General features: G+C 46.9%; 2 protein-coding genes across 4 annotated transcripts in view; one reads left to right on the top strand and one right to left on the bottom strand.

Annotated features, from left to right (window-relative positions):
• Positions 1-6,471, top strand: part of grk6 (G protein-coupled receptor kinase 6) — a 33,496-nt gene extending 27,025 nt beyond the window's left edge. For both annotated transcript variants that reach the window (XM_080483925.1, XM_080483926.1), the window contains one exon: positions 6,008-6,471. In XM_080483925.1, the coding sequence (XP_080340051.1) occupies positions 6,008-6,043 (36 nt within the window). In that variant the 3' untranslated portion in view covers positions 6,044-6,471. The remainder of the gene's footprint in view (positions 1-6,007) is intronic.
• Positions 6,472-17,692: 11,221 nt separating this feature from the next.
• The window catches only part of dbn1 (drebrin 1), a 48,154-nt gene continuing 39,314 nt past the window's right edge, over positions 17,693-26,532 (bottom strand). Inside the window, exons 11-15 of one of the 2 annotated variants that reach the window (XM_080482505.1) lie at positions 23,958-24,029; positions 23,149-23,262; positions 20,517-20,920; positions 20,141-20,240; positions 17,693-18,372 (exon numbers count right to left, since the gene is read on the bottom strand). In XM_080482505.1, coding sequence (XP_080338631.1) covers positions 18,317-18,372; positions 20,141-20,240; positions 20,517-20,920; positions 23,149-23,262; positions 23,958-24,029 — 746 coding nt within the window. In that variant the 3' untranslated portion in view covers positions 17,693-18,316. The remainder of the gene's footprint in view (positions 18,373-20,140; positions 20,241-20,516; positions 20,921-23,148; positions 23,263-23,957; positions 24,030-26,532) is intronic. The other variant, XM_080482506.1, reaches the window with a different exon arrangement.

The following is a 26,532-nucleotide window of genomic DNA, read 5'->3' on the forward strand; positions in this document are numbered from 1 at the left end:
GACTCCTCGGGCTTCTGTCGGCAGCACCAGCACCCCCTACTGTTTCACCTCACCAACTCACTGCTGCTTCCTCCAGCTCCTGCACTGTCCTCACCCGTCCATAACGTTCTCATCACATCATTTCCTGAGATCATTTGAATTTACATTAACTAGCCAGTTAATGTAACTAGTACCATAGTACCTTCAAAAAGATGAAAATATAGGAGCTATCTGTCTGATAATGCTGTGGCCACATTCAAGGAAGTAACCCCTTCATTATTGACTTCAGTTCCATCCGTGGATCCAGTAGAAAACAGCTGTCACACCATTAGCATTAGCATTAGCCTACTCAGGTTGACCTGGTTGGAGATGGAACAGCAGCCTTGCTTCGCTCCACACTTCATTCTGTTGCCCCCTAAATGATAAAAGCAACAACTCAGAGGAGGACGGCTCCATGGTACACTGATCACTTGCCAACATTCAGCATGTAAACTGGAGAAGAAATGGCATCTAACTCAATTACAAGTATTTCGAGCAGCGGTGAGTTTTTGCTCCCGGTCATAGCAGAACTGAAACCCCCAAAATCCAACTAATATCCCAAAGATTGCATTTTAACAAGAAGAAACTGTGTGGGGGGAAAACCAGGAAAGTCTGAGACAACAGAAGAACCCAGAAGAGGTTGAAAACACAGAAGAGCAAGAGTCAGAAGAGAATAAAATGGCGAGTATAGCGAGGCCGAAGGAGCTGGCCACGCCGATACGTTAAACGTACGTATAGACCTGAAGCAGAGCTGAAACAGGACCTCGTGGAGTTAAAGGCTGATTTCATCAATCTGCGGACGGAAATAAAGCAGAGCCTTCAGGAGGTTATCGGTGACTTATGCACGTTCTATTCTGAATACAGTAGATGAGTCAAGTTTGGGGTTTAGCCCAAGTTAAAGTTAAAATCTGCTCCTCCCCCTGAGAGTTCACCCTTCAATGAAAGATGTTGCTATAGAACAGCTTCCTGCTGAGGCATAAACCTTTACAAACATTACTTTGATACCCTCTATTATTCCTGTTCTCTTGACAAACCTTCTACCCTGTGGCCTGACTTATATGAGGAGAAACATACCTGCCTAAAGCTTTTCTTTTTAAATTTCACATGTCCAGATTGACCCATATGCGTTTCTTGAGGAAAGCTACCTGTGCTTTCTCTTTTTCAACTTTGACAAAATCTTGTTTCTTTTAATTGGATTTAAAAAAACCATTCATATTAAATGGAATTATTCTAACCGGATCTCCTTCCCATTTTTTTTAACAGAAATAACAAAGTCTTTCTTTCCTTCCCCAAAGGTGGTAAGCAATCCCCCATTACCAAAGTAGCAACCCTAAAACATATTTAAGATAGGAATCATGAACACCCAACATTTGAACTACTTTCCAAACTTCCCACCTGCCATGTCCGCTGTCGCCTCGTCCACCGTCTCATAGGTTGTTGTCTCATTGTCACATTGACTGTCAGTGGCGCCGGGTAAAGGGTCTGGAACCGTATGTTGTTTTCCTTCAGGGCCTCCCATGCCTCTGCCGATTCTTTTCCTCTGGCTAGCCTGGCCTGTGTGTCGTCATGGTCCACATTGATCTTGCTGTTTTCCAAAGTAAAGCCTTTCTTTTGCCATGCAAGCTTAATCATCTGACCAGAATGGATCTAGGTTGAGCACCCGCTGGGGGCCTGATGGGCTCTCTTAGGCCCCCTTTACACGACAACGAATACGAGTGTATCCACAAAGCTTTCTTGACTTTTGGGCAGTTCATTCACACGACACCAGTGTGTTTTTAATCCGGCTCCCAAGGTGACAAGATTCCCTCCTGCAGAGACTGATGGAGGCGACGCAACGCTGTTACTGCACATCTCTCCCCCCTCCCTCCCCCTCCTTCTGCTCATCCACTTGTAAACAAACATGGTTGACCCGTAGCGGTACGACCCGTAGCGGTACGACCCGTAGCGGTACGACCCGTAGTGGTACGACCCGTAGCGGTACGACCCGTAGCGGTACGACCCGTAGCGGTACGACCCGTGGTGGTACGACCCGTGGTGGTACGACCCGTAGTGGTACGACCCGTAGTGGTACGACCCGCGGTCCATATTCTAGTTCTATGGTCCAGATCAGTAGTTTAATAGTTGAGACTCTCCCTGATATCATCCGGTTCCTCATCAGTCCACTAGGATGTCAGGTTCTCTACATTTTCTTCATGTTTATAGTGTTTTGTTCTCTGCACACGTCTGTGTGGTTTCATTACAAAATCAAGCAGCAGCGCCCTCCAGTGGCCCGGCAGACTCACTACATCATTGTCTGTGTGTCTGCTGCTGCAGTGTCAATGCAACACTTTTTAAGGGATTAGGTGTTGTCAGGTGAAACGTTGTGGTGGAAACAGGACCTCAATCTTCATGCCCTGTCTCTCGGGGATGTTCAGATTCTCTCTAAGCAGTTTCTCCACAAAGGAGATCATGACCTGGTTCTACCCTCTGTTCTCGGTCTGGAACTCCCTACGCTCCTCTTAGTCCGTCAACTTCAGCTGGAGCTGCTCCTGCATCTTTAGCATTTCACCTAAAGCCTCTTGGACATTCTGCAGCCTCTCCTCGGTCGTTACAATTCTCGCTTCAGCTTTGTCTAATCTCAGATTGGTTTTTGGAATCTCTCCCTTGATGTCCTCCAGCTGTTTCTGTTGTCTTCATGTTGAGTATCAAGAACAGGTCCGCCGCCCCCCTCTGCATTAGCATTAGCATTAGCCTCTCCATGTTGCTGTATTTCGCTGTCTTCATCAGTTCTACTCTTGTTTCTGGATGGCATCCTCGCCCTCTTCCCAATTAGTTCTCATGTAAATATGACTTTATATAATATAGAAATATTATATACACTTCATTTTTTTTTCAGTTGTTAGTGTCTCATAATTTGTTGTATTAAAGCTGAGCGGGTCGGGGTGCAATTTGTTTCCAATGCAACAAAATGAACCATCGTGCCAAGTGTCACAAACCGGAAGGTATTGCTCCGGGCGTCTGATTGGTCCACAGCCGCCGGCTTCCTTCCAAATAAAGCAAGAATTGGATCTTTTTTATATATTATGGACAAAGTTTGGAAGATTTAATTCCAATAAGTTGCAATCTGAAAAAGGTATGTGCTCATGAAGCTGGTTGCTGTTTACTTGTATCACAGGAGGGACTATCAGAAGGAAACTATTTTCCAAGTTGAGACTATGGAAAACTGAACTGTAGAAGTTCAGGCTGGAATCACAAAGAACAAGAGGGAACTTTTACTCCGGCTTTTTTCCGTTGATTATCTGTGATTCTCACATCTAAATCCTCCTGCCAAGCATTTCTCAAATTGTCTCCTGTGAGATTATCCAGTTGTGACAGCAGATTGGGATTTTTAGCTGTTAGTAATTATTTGAACTGATCCGACAGGAATAGATTTTCCAGAATCAAGCGACTGAGTAGGAAAAGATGGAAACAGAAAACTTACTAAACTTCTGACTGTTGAAATGTGGGGAAAGTATTATTAATACATAAATCTTTTATTGGAATTATTTCTTTGAGTTTCCATTGGTGAAATAATATGTTTGAATATGATGGTGTGAATGCTTGATTATTTATGAGTGGGGGACGTATGGAAGGGTTTCCCCCTCTGAAATGTTTCCTCTGTCATGTCGCCACATTTTCCTCCTGGTGAAGGGGTCCAGTTTTAAATAAAGTTTCTCATTCAAATGATTTTTACGTCCACGAAAGACTGATTCAAATAATCTGAATATATTTCTCTGTACGTCTGTTAGCAAGATTACATCCAAACTACTGCAAAGATCTAGATGTTAACGATGGAAGATTCCATTCTGGTCCAGGTCCAGGTCCAGGTCCAGGTCCTGGTCCTGGTCCTGGTCCTGGTCCTGGTCCTGGTCAACCTCTGGTGGATGTGAGAAATCTCTGATTGCTCTCGTCTTTCTATAGTTTCAATCTTTGATTATTATATATAGATATTAAAAATCACATTTTAACTTTGACTGTTGGAACGTTTTTTAAGAATGACTGAAATTTGATTTATATGAAAGTTGTTTTATTATTAAGTGATAAATTCTTGTGTTATGACGTGATCACATTTCTTCTTTTGTAGAATTATAGTCTTATACTTAAATCAAATAAAAACAAAGTTTTATACTTATCTATCTTTTAATTGATAGGATATATAAAGTTCGTTCAAACGAGTAAACTTGTTTTATTGTGATAGATTCTTATAAAATGTCTTGTTGTTTTTTTTACTCAGAATATGAGCAACATGGGGAGGCCGTCTCTTGTTTCTTACTTTTTAAATAGGAGAAAAATCGACAGGTCTAAGTATTGATTAACATGGCAGTGTTTAGAGAAGGTTTGGTCTCACAGGCTTGACGTGTTCCCATCATTTCCACCACATTCCATAAAATGTATTTTGAAGTCTGATCAAGAAGGAGAGTAAATCTCTGGAACAATGTTGGTCTCATCAGGTGGTTCTGGTTCTGGTTCTGGTCGGGTCTCCTCCTAATGGCTGCTTGCTTGCTGCCAACAGAATATAGTTTGTTGTCCAGTGGTTTAAGTTTTCCAGTGAAATATCATCAGATCTGCTTCAAATGAAAAGAGAAAAACATGAAACCCCATTGTGGGTGTTTGTGAGTTTGCAGCCGGTTTTCCCTGGGAGCCTGGCGTTCCCAGAAGACATGCCAGTGATTCGCCCCGTTCGTCAGGCATCACCACTTCCCCGAAACCTTTTCTGAGCTGGTGTGAGGAAGAAATACATTTTTAAGATTATTTAAAAGAATAATCTTTCCAGCAAAATCCCCGTCATATTTGATCCCGTTGTTCCATTGTGTCTCCAGTTCTCCTCCTCTTCCACGTTTCTTTCACACTTTGAGCTCCTCCCCCTTTGCCGCTCCGCTGCACATATGATCGAGATAGGATTTCTGAGATGTGAATGTTTGGATTAATCCACTTTAATAAAACAGTGTTGGAACTTGTCGGTACCTGAATCACCCGGCCCGGCCCAGTTGTTCGCTTTAGATACTCAAAGTTTTGGCGCGCTCCCTGTGTGATTAATAATTAGTTAAGCCTTTAAGATCTATTTCTTAAATCTGGATCATAATTATTTGGGGTAAATTCTGATATGAAAACCATCATAAAACGTTTGGTCTTCAAGATTACAAGGCTTCACTGCCTAATTCCAGTCTGAGAGCATCTAATGTGATCTGTGCTTGTCTGCTGAGTCCAACCTGGTCTTCCAGCCGGACCCAGCTCCCAGCGCTCCCATCACAAGCCCTGGAATTGCCCCTTCTTTCCATCTTTCCACCCCACAGCAGAAACAGGAGAGCACATGTACACCAACCATCATCATGATATAATGACATGGACTGTTCATTCCCCCTTTATCTTACTGTAATTGAAGGGTTTTGTATTTGATCCTAGTATTCCCCCCTGTCCATGTATGTCGCCAGTCCCATTCTATGAATTGTTTTGGGGGTATTTCACGGGGGTATTCCAATGTTTATACATACATGTTTATACATTGGAATAGATGCAATAGTCAGGGGAGGAGATTCATCCTAATGGAATCTCTCCGGCAATGCAAATCTAGAAAAGGTACAAAGATTTTATTTTTGCATTTAGTGGCCCGTAGTGACCCTCAAACATCTTTGTACGTCTCGGTGGATCATAACTTTAAGGTACTTGATACTGTCAGCGTCCCATTTCCATTTATAGGATTCAATGTGATTGATCGTTATCTTATGACATTTTTTTATTGATTTTATTACAAATAAACTGGAAAGTTTCTTTAAAAACTCATTTTAATTTCTTTAATGTAAAAGTTTGTAAAAAAAAAAATGTATTGTAAAAGTTAGGAGTCTGATTTTAACTTATTTGTAATTACTTCAAGTTACAAAATATTTTTTTAAGAAAATTTGTTTTAAAAAAGTTAGAAATTAGCCCAAAAAAATGCATTGAATTGTTTTTTGCTCTCTGCTTCCCTCCGCAGGACTGCTGTGGTAACTGCAGTGACAGCGACGAGTAGTGAGCACAACCCCCCCCCCCCCCCCCCCCCCACACACACACACACACAAACAACCTTTGCACAGTGTATCAGGTTTTTTATGTGTCAGAATGTAAATTTGAGCCATAAAGTTTCATGTTATTTAAAAAGTATTAAATAAAACGAGACGAGAGAAAAGACACTTCATGCTGCTGCCGGACCAAAGCGCCTTGCTCAAGGGCAGAGGACCAACCCCGCCCTCCTGGAATTATTGACAAGACTCTCTGCTGCCACCTGCTGTACAGTGTCAACACGTCTTGCTCCGCATATTGTTGACTACATTAGATTCATTTTATACGTAAAATGAATTTATAAGTTTGATTTTCAGACAATAATGAAAAGATTTTTGTCATTTTGCTGCTACGTTAACGTGACCCGCTACATGTAATAAATCTGCTAATCACGCTGACTCCTCCAGTTCATTGTTATGATCACATGATTCATCATGATTCATCATGATTCATCATGATTCATCAATCCTCCTTCGTTTGGTATGTCGTCGGTCTCGGGCTACTTATCACACAGAACCGTATGATGATCTGGACTTCATGTTAACTCTGAACACACGTCCTTGTTTTTCTGGAACGTCTTCGTTCCTAATCTAGAACATCTGTATACATGTAGAACATCTCTGTACCTCCATAATGGGTGGCCAACCCACCATTCAGTTTTCCTTGTGATGTCAGGAAACGGGAAACCATCAGATTTTTGTTTTCCAATTAGTTCTTGGGAGACCACCTCTCCTGTTTTTTGTTTGGAAATTGAAAATCGAAAAACAAAAATCGGGTCATTTCCTGTTTCCTGTTCCTGTTAAAATGCGACCGTAATTTATTTCAAGTTTGATTTGCCGAAAAACCTGGAAGTGGAGTCTCTTCTTCTCTGGATGGGAGAGGAAACAACGGCGCATCGCGTTGCTGCCCCCTGCAGGCTGCCTGACTTTTGAACTCGCCCACCAACTTCGCTTCTGACGCTCGTCTTGCTGACCCCCCCTGAACCCCCCCGCTGATACTCTTGTATAAATATAATTATTTAAACTTGTTAAAATGTCTTTGGACGGTTGCGCCAATTTAATAGTGGATATGAAGGCCAACGGCAGGACTGCAGGTGATACCTCCGCACACCTGAGCAGCAGTTTGGCCCCGTCAGGGGTATCGGAGGGAAATGTCCGTAGAGGGACCTCCAGCAGAGCGAGGGATCTCCACCTACTTGGACCTCCAGCAGAGCGAGGGATCTCCACCTACTTGGACCTCCAGCAGAGCGAGGCTTCTCCACCTACTTGGACCTCCAGCAGAGCGAGGGATCTCCACCTACTTGGACCTCCAGCAGAGCGAGAGATCTCCACCTACTTGGACCTCCAGCAGAGCGAGGGATCTCCACCTACTTGGACCTCCAGCAGAGCGAGGCTTCTCCACCTACTTGGACCTCCAGCAGAGCGAGGCTTCTCCACCTACTTGGACCTCCAGCAGAGCGAGGCTTCTCCACCTACTTGGACCTCCAGCAGAGCGAGGGATCTCCACCTACTTGGACCTCCAGCAGAGCGAGGCTTCTCCACCTACTTGGACCTCCAGCAGAGCGAGGGATCTCCACCTACTTGGACCTCCAGCAGAGCGAGGCTTCTCCACCTACTTGGACCTCCAGCAGAGCGAGGCTTCTCCACCTACTTGGACCTCCAGCAGAGCGAGGGATCTCCACCTACTTGGACCTCCAGCAGAGCGAGGCTTCTCCACCTACTTGGACCTCCAGCAGAGCGAGGCTTCTCCACCTACGTGACGGACCACCAACTCCAAGCTGAAGCTGCTTCAGCTCCTGCGGAGGTGAGTAGAGTTGTACAAGAATCATTTGTGATATAAATGATTAAACTCTCGGCTTCTTGTTAATCTAACTGCTGTGTCACAGCGCCCCCTACTGTCAGAAGCAGCACACTTGCAGATTGTCCTGAAGCACTTTTCAGGAGATCAAAATACATATTAAAACTAAATAATAAGTATAAATGTCAGGATACAAATATACTTAGTGTCAGTAGGGTTAATTTGGAGTCACACCATAATATTTGCACATTCTAAAAACTAATGATACCGTTTTGTATATTGGTTAATGGTTCATAATATAATGCACACATGTAATATTAGTGTTTTCTTCTGGATAGTATTACTAGTAACATCCTGATTCTGCTCCTGATGCAGTTGTGTGTCATTTTCATCGTCTTTCTAATTCATGTGTCTCTTGAATTGATAGGTTGACCAACATATGGGAGGAACATGATGACAGGACTCCTGTCTTCTAGAGGACAGACATGCCAGTGAAAGGAGAGTGGGAGGAGCCTAACAAGAGGTTCACCCTCAACACCATGAAGCTCGTCAACATGGAAGCCTCATTTCAAAATAATCACTATTGAAATTGTCAGATTTCTAAAGCTTAGATTCTTTTTGTTTCTTTAAGGGAGCCCGGAACCTCCATCTTGTCCCCTACAGGGCTGAGCTGAATCCTGTCCCCTACAGGGCTGAACCTGAATCCTGTCCCGTACAGGGCTGAGCTGAATCCTGTCCCCTACAGGGCTGAACCTGAATCCTGTCCCGTACAGGGCTGAGCTGAATCCTGTCCCCTACAGGGCTGAACCTGAATCCTGTCCCCTACAGGGCTGAGCTGAATCCTGTCCCCTACAGGGCTGAACCTGAATCCTGTCCCGTACAGGGCTGAGCTGAATCCTGTCCCCTACAGGGCTGAACCTGAATCCTGTCCCGTACAGGGCTGAACCTGAATCCTGTCCCGTACAGGGCTGAGCTGAATCCTGTCCCCTACAGGGCTGAGCTGAATCCTGTCCCCTACAGGGCTGAACCTGAATCCTGTCCCCTACAGGGCTGAACCTGAATCCTGTCCTGTACAGGGCTGAACCTCCATCCTGTCCTGTACAGGGCTGAGCTGAATCCTGTCCCCTACAGGGCTGAGCTGAATCCCGTCCCCTACAGGGCTGAGCTGAATCCCGTCCCCTACAGGGCTGAGCTGAATCCCGTCCCCTACAGGGCTGAACCTGAATCCTGTCCTGTACAGGGCTGAACCTGAATCCTGTCCCCTACAGGGCTGAGCTGAATCCCGTCCCCTACAGGGCTGAGCTGAATCCCGTCCCCTACAGGGCTGAGCTGAATCCTGTCCCCTACAGGGCTGAACCTGAATCCTGTCCTGTACAGGGCTGAGCTGAATCCTGTCCCGTACAGGGCTGAGCTGAATCCCGTCCCGTACAGGGCTGAGCTGAATCCTGTCCCGTACAGGGCTGAGCTGAATCCCGTCCCGTACAGGGCTGAGCTGAATCCTGTCCCCTACAGGGCTGAACTGAATCCTGTCCCGTACAGGGCTGAACCTGAATCCTGTCCTGTACAGGGCTGAGCTGAATCCTGTCCCCTACAGGGCTGAGCTGAATCCTGTCCCGTACAGGGCTGAGCTGAATCCTGTCCTGTACAGGGCTGAGCTGAATCCTGTCCCCTACAGGGCTGAGCTGAATCCTGTCCCCTACAGGGCTGAACCTGAATCCTGTCCTGTACAGGGCTGAGCTGAATCCCGTCCCGTACAGGGCTGAGCTGAATCCTGTCCCCTACAGGGCTGAGCTGAATCCTGTCCCCTACAGGGCTGAACCTGAATCCTGTCCCCTACAGGGCTGAGCTGAATCCTGTCCCCTACAGGGCTGAGCTGAATCCTGTCCCCTACAGGGCTGAGCTGAATCCTGTCCCGTACAGGGCTGAACCTGAATCCTGTCCCCTACAGGGCTGAACCTGAATCCTGTCCCCTACAGGGCTGAGCTGAATCCTGTCCCCTACAGGGCTGAACCTGAATCCTGTCCCGTACAGGGCTGAGCTGAATCCTGTCCCCTACAGGGCTGAGCTGAATCCTGTCCCCTACAGGGCTGAACCTGAATCCTGTCCCGTACAGGGCTGAGCTGAATCCTGTCCCCTACAGGGCTGAGCTGAATCCTGTCCCCTACAGGGCTGAGCTGAATCCTGTCCCCTACAGGGCTGAGCTGACTACTTCGGTCAGAAACTCCACATTGACCAACATGAGAAGTTGGTGATGTTTGGAGTTCCTCCTGTTGGAGCCCTTGGTGATCCAGGGGGACACTGGTTGTCCATTCCACCATGGCAGTTAAGAACAACCTCAGAATATATGAGGAGGAGTACAGGTATGGTATTACATGTTGCAAGTAATTCAAAATTCCAAAATGTTGTTCGAACGGAGATTTTATATCAACATGTTGTGAAAAGTCAGCATGACTTTAGACCCTGTTGTCTTTTGTCCCTAAAGACAGACATGTAAGCATATAGACACCTCATATTGTTTGTGTTTCTTTGCCGTTGTTAGAGGGAGGCGGTGATGCAGTCCGGGTTGTGGGATCAGCTGTGAGCAGACTGGGGGACAGAGTTTTACCTGAGCCTGTTCATGCAGGAGGAACTCTCAGGCTCCAGATTCAACACTGAACCACCAGCAGTTCTGCAGACGCCATCAACATCGGGAGCTTTTCTTTGTTGCTGTCATTTTTCCAAACGGAACATCGAGAAGTTAACTGTGTTGTTGTTTACATGCACTCATGTTATTCATGATACTCAAATCTGTTTGTTGTTTTGTCTTTACTTTCAGAACCATCGCATTGAGAGGATTTGGGTGGAGGTTTGTATAGTTTTCTTACTGTGGCCTATTAAATTTACTGAAATTAGATTTATATTAAACTGAGCTCCAATAAAATGTAATTGTCATATATACTTGACTTTATAGATAAATAACCGAGTCAACTATAAAATAAAGGCCAGCCTGACACATCTGCAGGATCAAGAGGTCCTCAGTCTGCAGGAGCAGGTCAGGTTCTGTGTCTCAGCCCTGGCATGCCAGGTTCTGTGTCTCAGCCCTGGCATGCCAGGTCCTGTGTCTCAGGACTGGCATGCCAGGTTCTGTGTCTCAGCCCTGGCATGTCAGGTTCTGTGTCTCAGCCCTGGCATGCCAGGTCGCCAGCGTTGGCATCAGCTGGTTTGTTGCCTCCTGGACCGCCCACCGAGTGCCAGGTAGTGTCTTTTTTATGCTTCTTTGATTGGTTCCATCTTTAATCATGATGGATTAAGGCAAAAACAAGTGATCAGTCACTGCAAATCATGACCAAGATGTCCTGCAAATCGGCTGTTTCAGTTGCTTTATGCTCGTCTTGTCTCTTGTGTCCACATTAGAACCAACTGCAGGAAGAGGGATCCCAAATGTTCTGGCCTCAGGTGGCTGTCCAGTCAGGATCCCAGAGAACCTGCTGCCTTGTGCCTGTAGCAGCAGACTGGTATGATGCAGAGACAGGCTCATCCCTGACCAGGGTCTCAGAGACAGGTTCATCCCCGACCAGGGTCTCAGAGACAGGCTCATCCCTGACCAGGGTCTCAGAGACAGGTTCAACCCTGACCAGGGTCTCAGAGACAGGCTCATCCCTGACCAGGGTCTCAGAGACAGGTTCATCCCTGACCAGGGTCTCAGAGACAGGCTCATCCCTGACCAGGGTCTCAGAGACAGGCTCATCCCTGACCAGGGTCTCGGGCTTTGGACTCGTCCCTTTCATGACCGATGAGGCGAGACGACAGGCTGGAAGACGATTTTCAGAGGCTTTTGGGGACATCAATCCTCTATTTGATGGCCTCGCCAATGACAACCCTACGCCCTCTCTGGAGGCTCTGCTCCACCTTATTAGTGTCGGCAGTGAATAAAACAGCAAAGTAAAAAGGGAAACATCCGATTTGAACTAAACATCCGTTCTCAACCAGAGAATTTGTTCCACCAATAAAGGGAGTTAATAAAAGGTTGGATTTCTATTTCATCTTTAAATCTTGTTCCTTTTTTGCAGCACAAATTTTGTTCATGAATTTAGAAAGCAATCAAAATATATAATCAACATATTTAACCAATGCCTGGGATATGAAATATATCTGAATTTATTCATACTATTTCAAAAAACATTCATTTATTGTTGATTGGTTCAACGGTAAAGTGCTACAGCAGGTTTAAAGTACATGTAAAGGTAAGTCAAGATTGAACAATGGGCAACAGCAGGAAAATATACATTAACATCAAAATCAACTGCAACAGCAGGAAAAAACTACAGTAAATATTTAACATTCAAAAATACATAAAAAAAACAGCACAGCAGCATCCAGACCTTCACGTCATGGATGCTGCACTTTAAGCAGTGGTCTGCAGTGAGGAGCCACTGCCTCACACAGGCTCCGCCCCCACCAGTGAGCTGCAGCGAACCTGGGCTCCACCATGACAGCTGCAAGGTTTGAGATTAAAAAAATCTTCAATCAGAAAAATCACATTTAAACAGTTCATGAGAGGCACTGCAAACCAAGTTTACTGAAGTACACTTCTGCTACATATCTTCTACTTACCTTTACACACCAGGCAGGTGAAAGCCTCTTTGGTTGGCTGTACATCTGCCTCCGTCACCTTCTGCCTGGCCATCCCATACAGCCTCCGTCACCTTCTGCCTGGCCATCCCATACAGCCTCCGTCACCTCCTGCCTGGCCATCTCAGACAGCTAGAAGGTGCCTCCGTCACCTCCTGCCTGGCCATCCCATACAGCCTCCGTCACCTCCTGCCTGGCCATCTCAGACAGCTAGAAGGTGCCTCCGTCACCTCCTGCCTGGCCATCCCATACAGCCTCCGTCACCTCCTGCCTGGCCATCTCAGACAGCTAGAAGGTGCCTCCGTCACCTCCTGCCTGGCCATCCCATACAGCCTCCGTCACCTCCTGCCTGGCCATCTCAGACAGCTAGAAGGTGCCTCCGTCACCTCCTGCCTGGCCATCCCATACAGCCTCCGTCACCTCCTGCCTGGCCATCCCATACAGCCTCCGTCACCTCCTGCCTGTCCATCCCAGACAGCTAGAAGGTGCCTCCGTCACCTCCTGCCTGGCCATCCCATACAGCCTCCGTCACCTCCTGCCTGGCCATCCCATACAGCTAGAAGGTGCCTCCGTCACCTTCTGCCTGGCCATCCCAGACAGCTAGAAAGTGCCTCCGTCACCTTCTGCCTGGCCATCCCATACAGCCTCCGTCACCTCCTGCCTGGCCATCCCATACAGCCTCCGTCACCTCCTGCCTGGCCATCCCATACAGCCTCCGTCACCTCCTGCCTGGCCATCCCATACAGCCTCCGTCACCTCCTGCCTGGCCATCCCATACAGCTAGAAGGTGCCTCCGTCACCTCCTGCCTGGCCATCCCATACAGCCTCCGTCACCTTCTGCCTGGCCATCCCATACAGCCTCCGTCACCTCCTGCCTGGCCATCTCAGACAGCTAGAAGGTGCCTCCGTCACCTCCTGCCTGGCCATCCCATACAGCCTCCGTCACCTCCTGCCTGGCCATCCCATACAGCCTCCGTCACCTCCTGCCTGGCCATCCCAGACAGCTGATTACTGCTGTCTGAGATGCCTGGAGGCTCAGCAACCTGCTTCAACTGCTCCATTTTCTGGACGACGTCCAGCAGACGGCCGTCTTCAGCCCTTCGACTTGCATGTGAGAACAAAAAGAAAGATAATACAAGAAGTTAATCAAAATTTCTCCGTTAGTGCATATAAAAGCACACAATATAATTCCTAAACTAAATCAGATTTTGCTTCATATGAAATGTTGCATTACCTGGTTTTGGCCGGCCGCCCACTCTGGAACTCCAGATATTCACTTTCAGGCAAAGTGAATATCTTTCTGGAGTTCTGCTTCCAGTAATCAGAGAGAATGTACTTCACATTAGTATTTAAAAGCTCAAAAGAGTAAGAACTTTCTGTTATCATGTAAATAAACAAGTGAGGGATTGAATAAACACTGTTGAGATGATCAGTTCTGATGTGAGAAACGTACCAAAGTGAGATCACCTGCTCAGAATGAGCAGCTTACTTCTTGTGCCGTCCGAGTCCAGGATCTCATTACTCTGCCTGTCAGTCAGGGTGACGTCCTCCTCATCCCCCAAAGCCTCCCTCACTTTGGGGGCGATGCCCTCCACAGTGGCCTCGGCTTCTGGGAAGTACACCACCACCATTCCTGCCACTGACAACCTCAGCAACATGGATTGACCTGGGGAATGAAACAGACAGATAGACACGTTCTCTATTGTTGAGGGAAGAGGAAATCATCCAGGAGTTCACAATCCATAATTCCTCCATTCCAGATAATAAATAAAAAGTAATAATCAGCTCTGTTCAGATTGGAGGGAGGTGGTGGATTTACATTGATATATTTTTGAATGACATTTCAGCTGGAAATGTCAAATGCATGATCAAATAGTGACCTTTCCCTCTGCAGAGGTCTTGAAGAACCAAATGGTCTGGGAGCACCAAATGGTGGGGGTCTTCCAGGACCCGCTGAGGACACAGAGGGCGAGGGGAAAGAGAAGGGGACAGGTGTCCTACTCACAGGGGTCACAGGGGTCATGTTTGGCCCCTGATCACCTCAGAATGCCCTCGGTTGGTGAGGCTCATGGAGGGAAAACTCCCTGAGTCCTCAGGGAAAATGGCTGCTGGTTGCCATCGTCTGTGATGTACACAGTCCCAACACTCTCCTGGATAATTGGATAGAATGGAAAATAAATGACATTTAAAATGAACTGTACAAACTCTTATTGATTCACAGTCATCAAAACAACACAGCACAACACCGCGGCACCAAGGTCGTCATAAAAACATATAGGCTACCATTCTAGGAAGAAATCACTTAGTAATTTTAATTTAACCTTAGATAACCTTGAGACGTTGAGAAATTTAAAAATGACTATTACGGAGTTTAGAGTGTTTTTTCCCAGTACTGATAGTAAAAAGAAAGTTTTAGGCAGTGTGTAATAAACAGTATGAGCCCCACGGAGAGCGCGCACATTTTAAGTGAGTTATCTATAAACGCTCACTAAGGTTCATTCAGGCTCTGTAGGAGGGGGGGGGGGGGGGTGAGCAGTAACAGGCTCTGTAGCCTCCATCAGTCTCTGTAGGAGGGAGGGGGGGGGGGGATGAGCAGTAACAGGCTCTGTAGCCTCCATCAGTCTCTGTAGGAGGGAGGGGGGGGGGGGGGGTAGAGCAGTAACAGGCTCTGTAGCCTCCATCAGTCTCTGCAGGAGGGGGGGGGAGATGAGCAGTAACAGGCTCTGTAGCCTCCATCAGTCTCTGCAGGAGGGGGGGGGGGGGTGTTGATGGGTGGGGGTGGGAGTGTGAGCAGTAACAGGCTCTGTAGCCTCCATCAGTCTCTGTAGGAGGGAGGGGGGGGGGGGGATGAGCAGTAACAGGCTCTGTAGCCTCCATCAGTCTCTGTAGGAGGGAGGGGGGGGGGTAGAGCAGTAACAGGCTCTGTAGCCTCCATCAGTCTCTGCAGGAGGGGGGGGGAGATGAGCAGTAACAGGCTCTGTAGCCTCCATCAGTCTCTGTAGGAGGGAGGGGGGGGGGTGAGCAGTAACAGGCTCTGTAGCCTCCATCAGTCTCTGCAGGAGGGGGGGGGAGATGAGCAGTAACAGGCTCTGTAGCCTCCATCAGTCTCTGTAGGAGGGAGGGGGGGGGGGGTAGAGCAGTAACAGGCTCTGTAGCCTCCATCAGTCTCTGCAGGAGGGGGGGGGGGGGTGTTGATGGGTGGGGGTGGGAGTGTGAGCAGTAACAGGCTCTGTAGCCTCCATCAGTCTCTGCAGGAGGGGGGGGGGGGTTGTTGATGGGTGGGGGTGGGAGTGTGAGCAGTAACAGGCTCTGTAGCCTCCATCAGTCTCTGCAGGAGGGAGGGGGGGGGGGGGGGTAGAGCAGTAACAGGCTCTGTAGCCTCCATCAGTCTCTGCAGGAGGGATTTGCACCATGAAAGAATCTTTCCACTTTGGGAGCCGGATTAAAAACTTCAGGACTCAGTGGATCAGAACACTGGTGTCGTGGTATCGGACCCCCCAAAGTGAAGAAAGTTTTGCCGATACACTCGAATTCGTTGTCGTGGCAACGAGGCCTTAAACAAAGCATAATGATTCTGCATTCACAGGACTGTACGCTTATTATAAATATTTCAGTCGAACAAAGACAGATTTGGGAGCAAACACCTGGTTTCATATGTTCTATGTTCTATTAGTCTCAACCCATTTCATATGTTCTATGTTCTATTAGTCTCAACCCATTTCATATGTTCTATGTTCTATTAGTCTCAACCCATTTCATATGTTCTATGTTCTATTAGTCTCAACCCATTTCATATGTTCTATGTTCTATTAGTCTCAACCCATTTCATATGTTCTATGTTCTATTAGTCTCAATCCATTTCATATGTTCTATGTTCTATTAGGCTCAATCCATTTCATATGTTCTATGTTCTATTAGGCTCAATCCATTTCATATGTTCTATGTTCTATTAGGCTCAATCCATTTCATTGTGGTAAAAAATGCTTTTACTTTTTTTCTGGCATTTGAACTGGTTCTTTCAGTAACATCTTTCAGACATGACAAATTATTCACCTTTAATATCAGATTAAAATGCTAAACTATTATCTAATTATACTTCTTAATGTTGTGCCTCTTACTAGAACCTTAAGTAAAAAAAATAGATACTATAATAGACCTACTCAGTTTCAAACTCAATACAGCAAATTATGTCAACGAAAATAAAGTCTAACAAATAAGATTTGTTCTTTTCCAACGACTCCATATGGTTCAGTGCAAAGGCCTGGCAATCTAAAATGCAGGTCTAATTGGCAGTATAAATGTGAACCATTTTAAAACTATAAACTGGGAAAACAAATGTACTCATTGGTCATTATGGAGCATCTCACCACATAAATATGCAGAACACTCGTGGAGTATTGCTGCTGATCACCGATTCAAAACCTAACCCAAACTTTATAGTACTGTGAAATAATTACAATTATACTACATAACTGTAATTATAGACTTATTAGTGTGTTAGCCTACAATCCCCTGCTGCGTTCAAACGTGTGTGTGTCTGTCTGTTTACAACATGTATAAAGTGTATGTGTGAGTTTGTCTAAAAAGAGTTGCACAAAGCAAGAGAGAGATTTTAATATCAGCATTTTTATGAAGCTTAAAACTTTACGCGACATATCAAATACTCACATCATCAAACTGAGGTTCACTTTCAGAGAAAGGCTGAGGACGGTCCACTGGTCGGCGCTCTTCAGCTTCCTTCAAGGTTTTGTAAATAAAACACGTCCAAAGTTGTTTGTTCTGCGTTCACTCCCGATGACTGGCGCCATCCAAGAGCGAGATGCCCCATCCAATATGGCGGCGATGCTGCAGCACTCTCCAGCACAGAGGTGTCGATCCGTGGCTATGCTCAGAGCCACTGGAAGAGGGGGCGGGGCTCTGACAGAATGCTGTGTTGCACCGTCAAAATAAAAGAACGCGAGTTCAAACTTTTTTTGGAAGGGTGGGGGGGAAGGGTGGGGGGGGGGGGGGGGGGGGGGGGGTGCAAGTCTTTATTATTGGGGGGACAACAAACTCTTTAAAATTGGAAATAAATCAACAATCTTTGTTTTATTTCAATTAGACGTAAAAAAATCTTTGCAGGCGTAGATGAAAAGACGGAAAGAAAAGAGAAATAGAGGACGAGGATGAAAAGACGAAGAGAAAAGACAAATCAAGACGAGCATGAAAAGAGTCAGAATCAAAATATTTAATCTTGAATTCAGGCTGAAAATCATAGAAAAGGAGTGAAAAAGGAGGATTTGAGTTCAGAGAGCAGAATAAATATAATATGATGTTCTTATTTTATTCCTACAAGTTGAAGAGAAGATGAAGTGACGACAGAGGAGGGAAGGAAGGAGGGAAGTAGAGGAGAGAGATGGAGATCACATGGCAGCTGATAGTCTACATAGTGATTTTAAAGCACTACAGACGTCTTCACCTTTAAATGTCGCGGAACGAACTTCCGGTACAGCTGGCATAGCATGCTACAGCTAGCATAACACACTCCAGCTAGCAAAACATGGTCCAGCTAGCTTAACACACTTGAGCTAGCATAACTTGCAGCGCGAAAACAAGAAAAGAAAAAACAAATAAATTAAAAAGACAGAAGAAAGTTAAGCCCCGCCCCTTTTACATATACGGTTAATGTTGGTGGCTACTGATTTATTCTAAACGATACACAAGAATATTCCAGACTCGTCGTAATTATTGTTACTTTTTTTGATTGCTTGTGGCTTCTTTTTTTTTTTTTTTAGAAAAAAACAAAATAACAGGAAAGTTTCTTCAGGCCTCCTGCTCCTCTGCTCTGATTGGCTGGTTAGTCGTCCTCGTCCTCGTCCACCGGGTCGGTGTCCCAGCACGTGATGTCGATCTCTGGGGACCCAGAACATCACAGCAGGGTGAGACCGGGCACAACCGGACCGGACTGGTTTGAATCGGACCAGTCCGGTCGAACTATGTAACGCTAAGCAACGCTAAGCGAAGCAACGCTAAGCGAAGCAACGCTAAGCGAAGCAACGCTAAGCGAAGCAACGCTAAGCGAAGCAACGCTAAGCGAAGCAACGCTAAGCAAAGCAGCGACAAAGTGACGCAGCGACAATGCAGCAACGCTAATCGACGCAGTGACGAAGTAACCCTAAGCAACGCGAAGCAATGCAGCAACGCTAAGCGATGCAGTGACTAAGCGAATCTAAGCAACGCAGCAATGCTAAGCGACGCAGTGACTCCGCGACCCTAAGTGACGCTAAGCGACGCAGTGATTTAGTGATGCTAAGTGACACAGTGACAAAGCGATGCTGGAACAAGAGCCCCGTTTCCACCGCACAAAAAGTGCAGGAACAGAGTGGTATAGTCCGTTACGGTTCGGGTTTCCATCGCAAGAATTTGAGATTTTCCGGTGTAAAGCGCTCCAAAGGTTGACGAATTTCCGTCGCCCCTCCGTTGGGGTACCCGGGACCATAGAACGGCTCTGAGTTTGAGGAGCCGTCTGCTGATTGGTTAGTGATTTACTACACAGCCTCAATATTTTAATATGTTGGTCTGTATGAATACTCTGTTGTTTACATATTCAGCTTTGTACTGGGTTTTTTTTTCTTCCAACTTTCATGTTGGCCCCGAAAGAGCAGACGCAAGGCAGGGACGGAGACCGGGACTTGGGAGCAGATGCAACGGCCATAACTGATACTCTACTGAGTCCGCTTGTTGCGTCACGTTGCGTTGCGTCGCGTTGCGTTGCGTCGCGTTGCGTTGCGTCGCGTCGCATCGCGTCGCATCGCGTCGCTGTCCGGTGCTACGTGATGCAACGTGATGATCAGACTCGGACCGCGTCCACACACGGTGCGCCGGGACACCGGGGCTGCTCCGAGCCCCGGTGTCCCGGCGCACGTCACGTCCGCAATCACAACAGTTGAGGCTGTCATATCTAGCAGCGCGACACTAGCGGCCACCGGCTTTGTGCCGCCGCAGTGGCGCCGATGTCACTTCGCTGGGGTGACGATGGCTCTCTTGGAACCAACGTGGAAGTTGCAGCTGCAGCACTGTGGCTGCAAAAAAAGAAAGTTGAAACAACAAGTGCTAAGCGGAGTATGTTAACAACAACAGGGGATTCAAAAAGTCCAGATCTGTCGCCCCGGCTGAGATCACTGTTGCAACGTTATAGCTGTGGAGCTCTAAACCCCGCCTACTTTTTAACCTACTTCCTGTGGAGGAAACGCACCAGATCTGACTCTGGTTCTTGCCATGCTGCTCCGTAACGCTCCGCTCCATCCCTGCACAGGCTCAAGTGACACAGTGATGCAAAGCAAAGCTAAGTAATGCTAAGCGATGCTAAGCAACCCTTAGCGATGCTAAGCAGCGAGTAATGGATGCTTAGCAATGCATTGCTAAACGTGTGAGTGCGTGTGAGTGAAGCGACGCGAAGCAACATGAATCGACGCTAAGTGACACAACGTGAGCGAAGCAGCGTGAGCGACTCAACACTAACCAGCGCATCGTGAGCGACGCGACGCTAAGCGACGCAGCGTGAGCGAAGCGACGGAACGTGAGGGAAGCGACGCAGCGTGAGCGAACCGACGCTAAGCGACGCAGCGTGAGCGAAGCGACGGAACGTGAGGGAAGCGACGCAGCGTCAGCGTGTGTTTACCTGGAGGCTTGTTATAAAACACCGGAGCAGCTTTCGCTGAAGACTCCTCGGATTGGACAAATTCCTCCTCCTGTGATTGGCTGAAGTAACCTTCACTCGCCTGGAAGGACCAACACGCATGCACAGACAGACACAGAGTCAGATACACACACAATCAGGTACTTTGGAATAAAAGTAACACATGAGCTACTTTCCGAAGTAGCAAGTTACTTTTTATTTGCAGTAACTAATGAAGTAGCTACCACTTTTTAAGAAATAATTGATTACTTGTGAGCAACTGAGCAACTGTAGTAAGATGGTCAGAAGCAAAGCAAGAAATACTCCACATTACTTTCTGATGCTACTTCTTGTGGAGTAACTAGTGAAGTACTCTTACCTGAGTGCCTTCTTTCAGCAGCGTCTCGCCATTGGTCAGCAGCAGGAGTGCGTGGTCCAGGTCCCGCTCCTCAGCGTGCTGCAGTGCATGCTGGTAGCTAAGGGTCATGTGGTCGGGTCCCGTGACATCCACCAGGCTGGACGGTTCATCCTCGCCGCCGGCGCCGGAGCAGGAATACCCGTCTGCCACCTCGTCGAAGCTGAGCAGCGGCTGCGGTCGGCCAGCGGTGGGGGGCGGGGCCCCGTCGTCCCCCATCAGATCCACCAGGGCAGCGGTCCGAGGGGCGGAGCTTCCGTCCCACAGCTCCAGAGGGTTGTCTGGGTGGCTGGGCGGTGGCGCTACGCGAGGCGCCACGCTTTGCACGGGTTTGCTGGGTGTTGATTCCTGAACTGGAGCTCTCTGCTCTGGAATTGAACAACAAGCAAACATTTAGGAACTGAATGACCAACGATGAGAACAGTTGATGATGAGAACAGCTGATGATGGGAACAGCTGATGATGGGAACAGTTGATGATGAGAACAGCTGATGATGGGAACAGCTGATGATGGGAACAGCTGATGATGAGAACAGCTGATGATGAGAACAGTTGATGATGAGAACAGCTGATGATGGGAACAGCTGATGATGGGAACAGCTGATGATGAGAACAGCTGATGATGAGAACAGCTGATGATGAGAACAGCTGATGATGGGAACAGCTGATGGTGAGAACAGCTGATGATGGGAACAGCTGATGATGGGAACAGCTGATGATGAGAACAGTTGATGATGAGAACAGCTGATGATGGGAACAGCTGATGATGGGAACAGCTGATGATGGGAACAGCTGATGATGAGAACAGCTGACAATAGGGGCTTTTGCACCAGTTCTTTGTCTTTCCACCACAAAAGACCCGGCCTATCAGGGCCTAAACGGTGCTGAGCTGGGCCCACATCATTACTGGGCCAGAGCGGGACCTGAAATGTCATCAACTGGGGGTGGAGTTATCGCCACCTACGAGGCAGAAAGATGCTGAACCAGCATTTTGAAATCTACAGCGAACATGTAGTGGTTATAGAGAAAATATTAATAATAACGCGTGGGAACAAGATAATAAGTCGTTCCCTCAAGTTAATAAAGCAAGGGAATGAGATAATATAATCAGCGATAGCGGAGCCGTGGCTCTCGAACTGTTGCAGAGTTCCTGTGCTGCCCTGTCAGCTGCGTCGGATATCGAATTTAGAAGCAGTTTTCCATTGTGGTTTTTTTCACGTTTTTATCATAACATCATTGTAACTAACTTCACTTCCATGTCTTGTACGGTGTTCTGACCGCAGGCTGAGGTCTGCATGAGGGCGCGTTGCGCTCGGCTACAAGACGCAATACTTTTGGTTCATCAGGAACTACTAAACAAACTACAAACTACTGTAAATGAAACTTGGAGTTTTTAGAGCTAAAATGAGCCTTTTAATGGCTTCATGTGAAAGAGAACTTTAATCAGAGTGGTTACCTAGGTTACCATGGAAACAGCTGTAGAGCAGCGTTCTATCATTCTACACCTCCATTCCTCCATGTTGAAGCTTTTGATTCAGAAACGTCCAGAAATAAAGTGAAAGCAGCAGAAAGTCACTATGCCCAAATGGTGAAGAAATTTATTTTTCTATGGTCAGTCTAGTCCGGGGCTCCGGACTAAAGCAAGATGGACGTGAAAAAACAACAATGGAGCAACGAGGCGACGCAATGATTTCTGGCTCTTTGGTTCATCCGAGGTTCAGGTCAGACTAGATGGAGCGACCCGGACTAAACCGATGAATCCAGTCCGTCTCCTGGTTCCTGTTTGAGCGCTGCCGGCGCTATATTGGTGAAATCAGTGACGTACGACGTTGTGGAGTGACGCAGTGACGTGGCTCTCACTCGGTTCCATTGACAATGGAAAAACTACCAGTTCTTTGGCGGTGCGCATTTAAGAACTGGCAATAGCACCTGAACTAGCACCTGGTTCTTTTTGGTGGAAAAACCCTAAATGAGAACAGCTGACGATCAGCTGATGAGGAGAATAGCTGACAATTAGTTGATGATGAGAACAGCTAATGATGAGAACTGCAGATGATGAGAACAGCTAATGATGAGAACTGCAGATGATGAGAACAGCTAATGATGATAACTGCAGATGATGAGAACAGCTGACAATGAGAACAGCTGGTGATGGGAACAGTTGACAATGAGAACAGCTGATGATTAGTCCAGCTGACGCTGAGAACAGCTGATGATTAGTCCAGCTGACGCTGAGAACAGCTGACGATGAAAACAACTGATGATGAGAATAGTCAACGCTAAAATCAGCTGACGATGAGAACAGCTGATGATGACAACAGCTAACAATGAGAACAGCTGGTGATAAGAACAACTGATGATCAGTCGATCAGTTAACAATGAGAACAGCTAATGATGAGATCAGCTGGTGATGGGAACATATGACAATAAGAACAGCTGATGACTAGCTGATTATGAGAACAGCTAACGATGAGAACAGCTGACAATGAGAACAGCTGACGACTAGCTGACGAGAACAGCTAATGATGAGATCAGTTAATGGCATGTTTGGAGGTGTTTCTGTGTCTCATATTTGTGTCTCATGTTAGTGTCTCACCTCGCTCCTCTCTGTTGCCGTCATCTTTAATGGCTGTTGTGATGATCTTGGGGATGGGCAACATGGCAACCACGTCGTGCTCCATGCCAGCTTCATGTTCCTCATTCTCGCCCCCTGCAGGCACACAGAGAAATAAATGACCAGCAGACGTCTGGACTACGTCAGTTCACCTCAACACGCTGCAGCGTCACTCAGGACCAAGTGAAACTGGAGAGGAGGTCCAGTGGAGAGGAGAGCTGGAGACCACCAGTCTGAATAACCCTGAAGAACCTGGGAAAACTCTAAAGAACCCTAAAGAACTCCAAAGAACCCTGGAGAACTCTGAAGAACCCAGGCGGTGGTGGGCGTGGCGGGAGTGGGGAGGTGGAGGGTGCATTATACCGACCGGCTGGCTGCTGTAGGGAGCGGAGGGGGGGTTGGGGGTGGGATACTGTACCTATCAGAAGGCCTCTGTAGGGAGTGGAGGGGGGTAGGGGTGGTGTATTGTACCTACCGGCTGGCTTCCGTGGGAAGCGGAGAGGGGTGGGGGGGTGAAGTACTGTACCTACAGGATGGCGACCGTGGGGAGCAGAGGGGGGGGGCAGTACTGTACCTACCGACTGGCTGCAGTAGGGAGCGATGGGGCTGGGGGGGGGGGGGGGGGGGGGGGGGGGGGGTAGTACTGTACCTACCGGATGGCTGCAGTAGGGAGCGATGGGGCTGGGGGGGGGGGGGGGGGGGGGGGGGTAGTACTGTACCTACCGGATGGCTGCAGTAGGGAGCGATGGGGCTGGGGGGGGGGGGGGGGGGGGGGGTAGTACTGTACCTACCGGATGGCTGCTGTGGGGAGAAGAGGGGGAGTGGACTGTGCTGCTGCCTCAAGAATGGGCTGTCCAGACGGCCTGGGTAGGAGGGGGTGTTGTGGTGGTGGTGGTGGTGGTGGTGGGGGTGTGTGTGTGGGGGGGACAGACAAACAACATGAAAATGAAGCAACGCAAAAAAATGAAGAAGAGAGGAGGAGGAGCAGGAAGAGTGGTGAAGGAGGAGGAGGAAGATGAAGATGGAAGAAAGAGAAATGAGAACATAGATTAGCGGTAGTTTTGTTGCACTCGGTGAGATTAGAGGTAGTTTTGTTGCACTCGGTGAGATTAGAGGTAGTTTTGTTGCAGACGGTGAGATTAACTACACTTTTGTTGGAGATGTTGAGATTAGCAGTCGTTTTGATGGTGATGGTCAGATTAGCAGTAGTTTTGCTGTAGACGGTGAGATTAGCAGTATGTTTTGTCTTGTATCATGAGATTAAGGGTAGTTTTGTTTGAGATGGTGATATTAGATGTAGTTCTGTTGGAGACAGTCAGATTAGTGGTAGTTTTGTTGTAGATGGTGAGATTAGAGGTAGTGTGTTGCCCTTAAGGCAATTGTTTTTTGTAATAAATAAGGAAATGTGTTAAAAATCTATAAAAACGCTAAATTGGGTTTAATTGGGTGTTTTGCATATAATTTTCATAATTTGTGACTTTGGTTAAAAAATTGTGCTGAATAATACTACTTCCGGTTTTCATGGAAAACAATGCATGTGAGATCAGAGACCTGAGTACTAGGACCCTGATCAACATATCCAGGTTCTCTGTTTCCTGGTTGACTGATCCAGATCACCGTTCCTACCAAGCAGGTTATCAACTCACTAGTTCAACCCAGACCTACGTGTGCTCGTTCACATGGAAGGGGCGGAGCTTGCAGCATTTGATAAATCACACATGGAGAAATCCTGCAGAGCAGTTTACAGATTACTGAAGGAGCAGTTAATCTGGTTCTCTTGTGTTTTATGTTGGAATATTAATTCATCACCGCGACGGCACCAGTAGTTCTGGTTCTATAAACCCCTGTTTCTGCAGTTCTGTCAGGTGTGATCATGAACCTCATTATTCCAGATTAACCCTCGTGGAGACAAACAACCTGGAACAAGTCCAGAACCAGAACCTCCTTCAGAGCCTCAGAGACCAGGATTTATTTTATTATGTCTAAAGATTGTTCTAGATTAATTTCTCCTCTCCTCTCTGCTGCTGCTCAGAGCTGAACCCACCAATCACCATCATTTAGGAATGGGCGGGGCGTTTTCTAAGAGATCTGATTGGTCAGGAGGCGGAGCTCTGATCTCTTATCCAGAACATAACCTGCTCCGGAGCAGGTTAGACTTTCAGCGTCAGTTACCATGGTGATTTATCCTGGTGAGAAGTGAGCGAGCGTCGTAGTACAGAAAACCTGAGTTAATCCTGAAGTTATCTAGATAAGAGAAAGTCCAGCTTGGTAGTTCAGGCCTCTGGTCTGTTGTACACCATGTCGTCATCTGCCTTGAGGCGCATACAAGGCAATGCTGCAAGTTGTGAATATGTAGATAAATGTCTAGAGATCTATATTTTTTATTATTTAGTTGAAATGTGAAGTTTGTATGTTGTTGTGTTACATTCAGCTCTGTTTTCTGAGAGCATGTACTACTGCAGTTTTCACCATCTAGAGGGGAAAATAAATCCAACAAAACGTCCTCCGTGGTCCCGGTTCTCCTCTGTTCTGTCGATGACAGTGAACAGGCAGCATTTGGTGCTTTGTCGTGGTCAAAATGGCAGCGAGCAAAAGATCTGCAACAACTTCAACCAGCATCTCGGGAAGTGACATGATTTTTCCGATTCCGATTCCATTTTAGATTGTGTTTAACAATTCAATTCTTTATCGATTCTCTTACTGATTTTCTTTTATTATAATTTTTTTTAAAAAGGAGAATGAACAGGTAGATTAGAGGGGTGAGAATTGATAAGATTTTACCAATTCTCCTAAAGATTCCTGAGTATTGTTTTGAGGGGGAAATGTAGTTTCACAGTTTTCTGCACCAAAACGAACAATTTTATTTTTTCCAAACATGAAACTTGAATTATAATTTTTCCCTTAAAAAAGAACAGTCAAATGTGTATTTGCCTTCATTGCCCCCTGGAATTTATGCTCTTTCACATTTTGCTCCGTTGACAAGGTAACCCTCTCTGGGAGGCGGAGCCTGGAGAGGAATGAGGAAGTGACGTAGCAGGAGGAACACGTTCTCTGGTCTGCAGGGAATCCTGTTTACATGTTGTGTTGGTGCTTTTGGTGAAGGGATTTTCAACACAGAATGATCTAATACATAGACATACAGTAGTAGACCTCTAATAGATTGTGTAAGTCTACACAGTAGACATACTCTAGTAGAGCGTTTACTACTGTATGGTGTGAAAACTAGAGGCTCACACATATAATGAAGATCTACTAGCATATGTCTACGCTGTGGGCTCGTTGGAGCAGACATTCACTACAAGGGACAGATTGACGGCAGAGTTCATTTATTAAAAGTCCCTCATTAGTCCTCCGACAGGACATGTC

The sequence above is a fragment of the Lipophrys pholis genome (genome assembly GCF_963383615.2).
Source record: "Lipophrys pholis genome assembly, chromosome: 16".
Classification (NCBI taxonomy): domain Eukaryota; kingdom Metazoa; phylum Chordata; class Actinopteri; order Blenniiformes; family Blenniidae; genus Lipophrys; species Lipophrys pholis.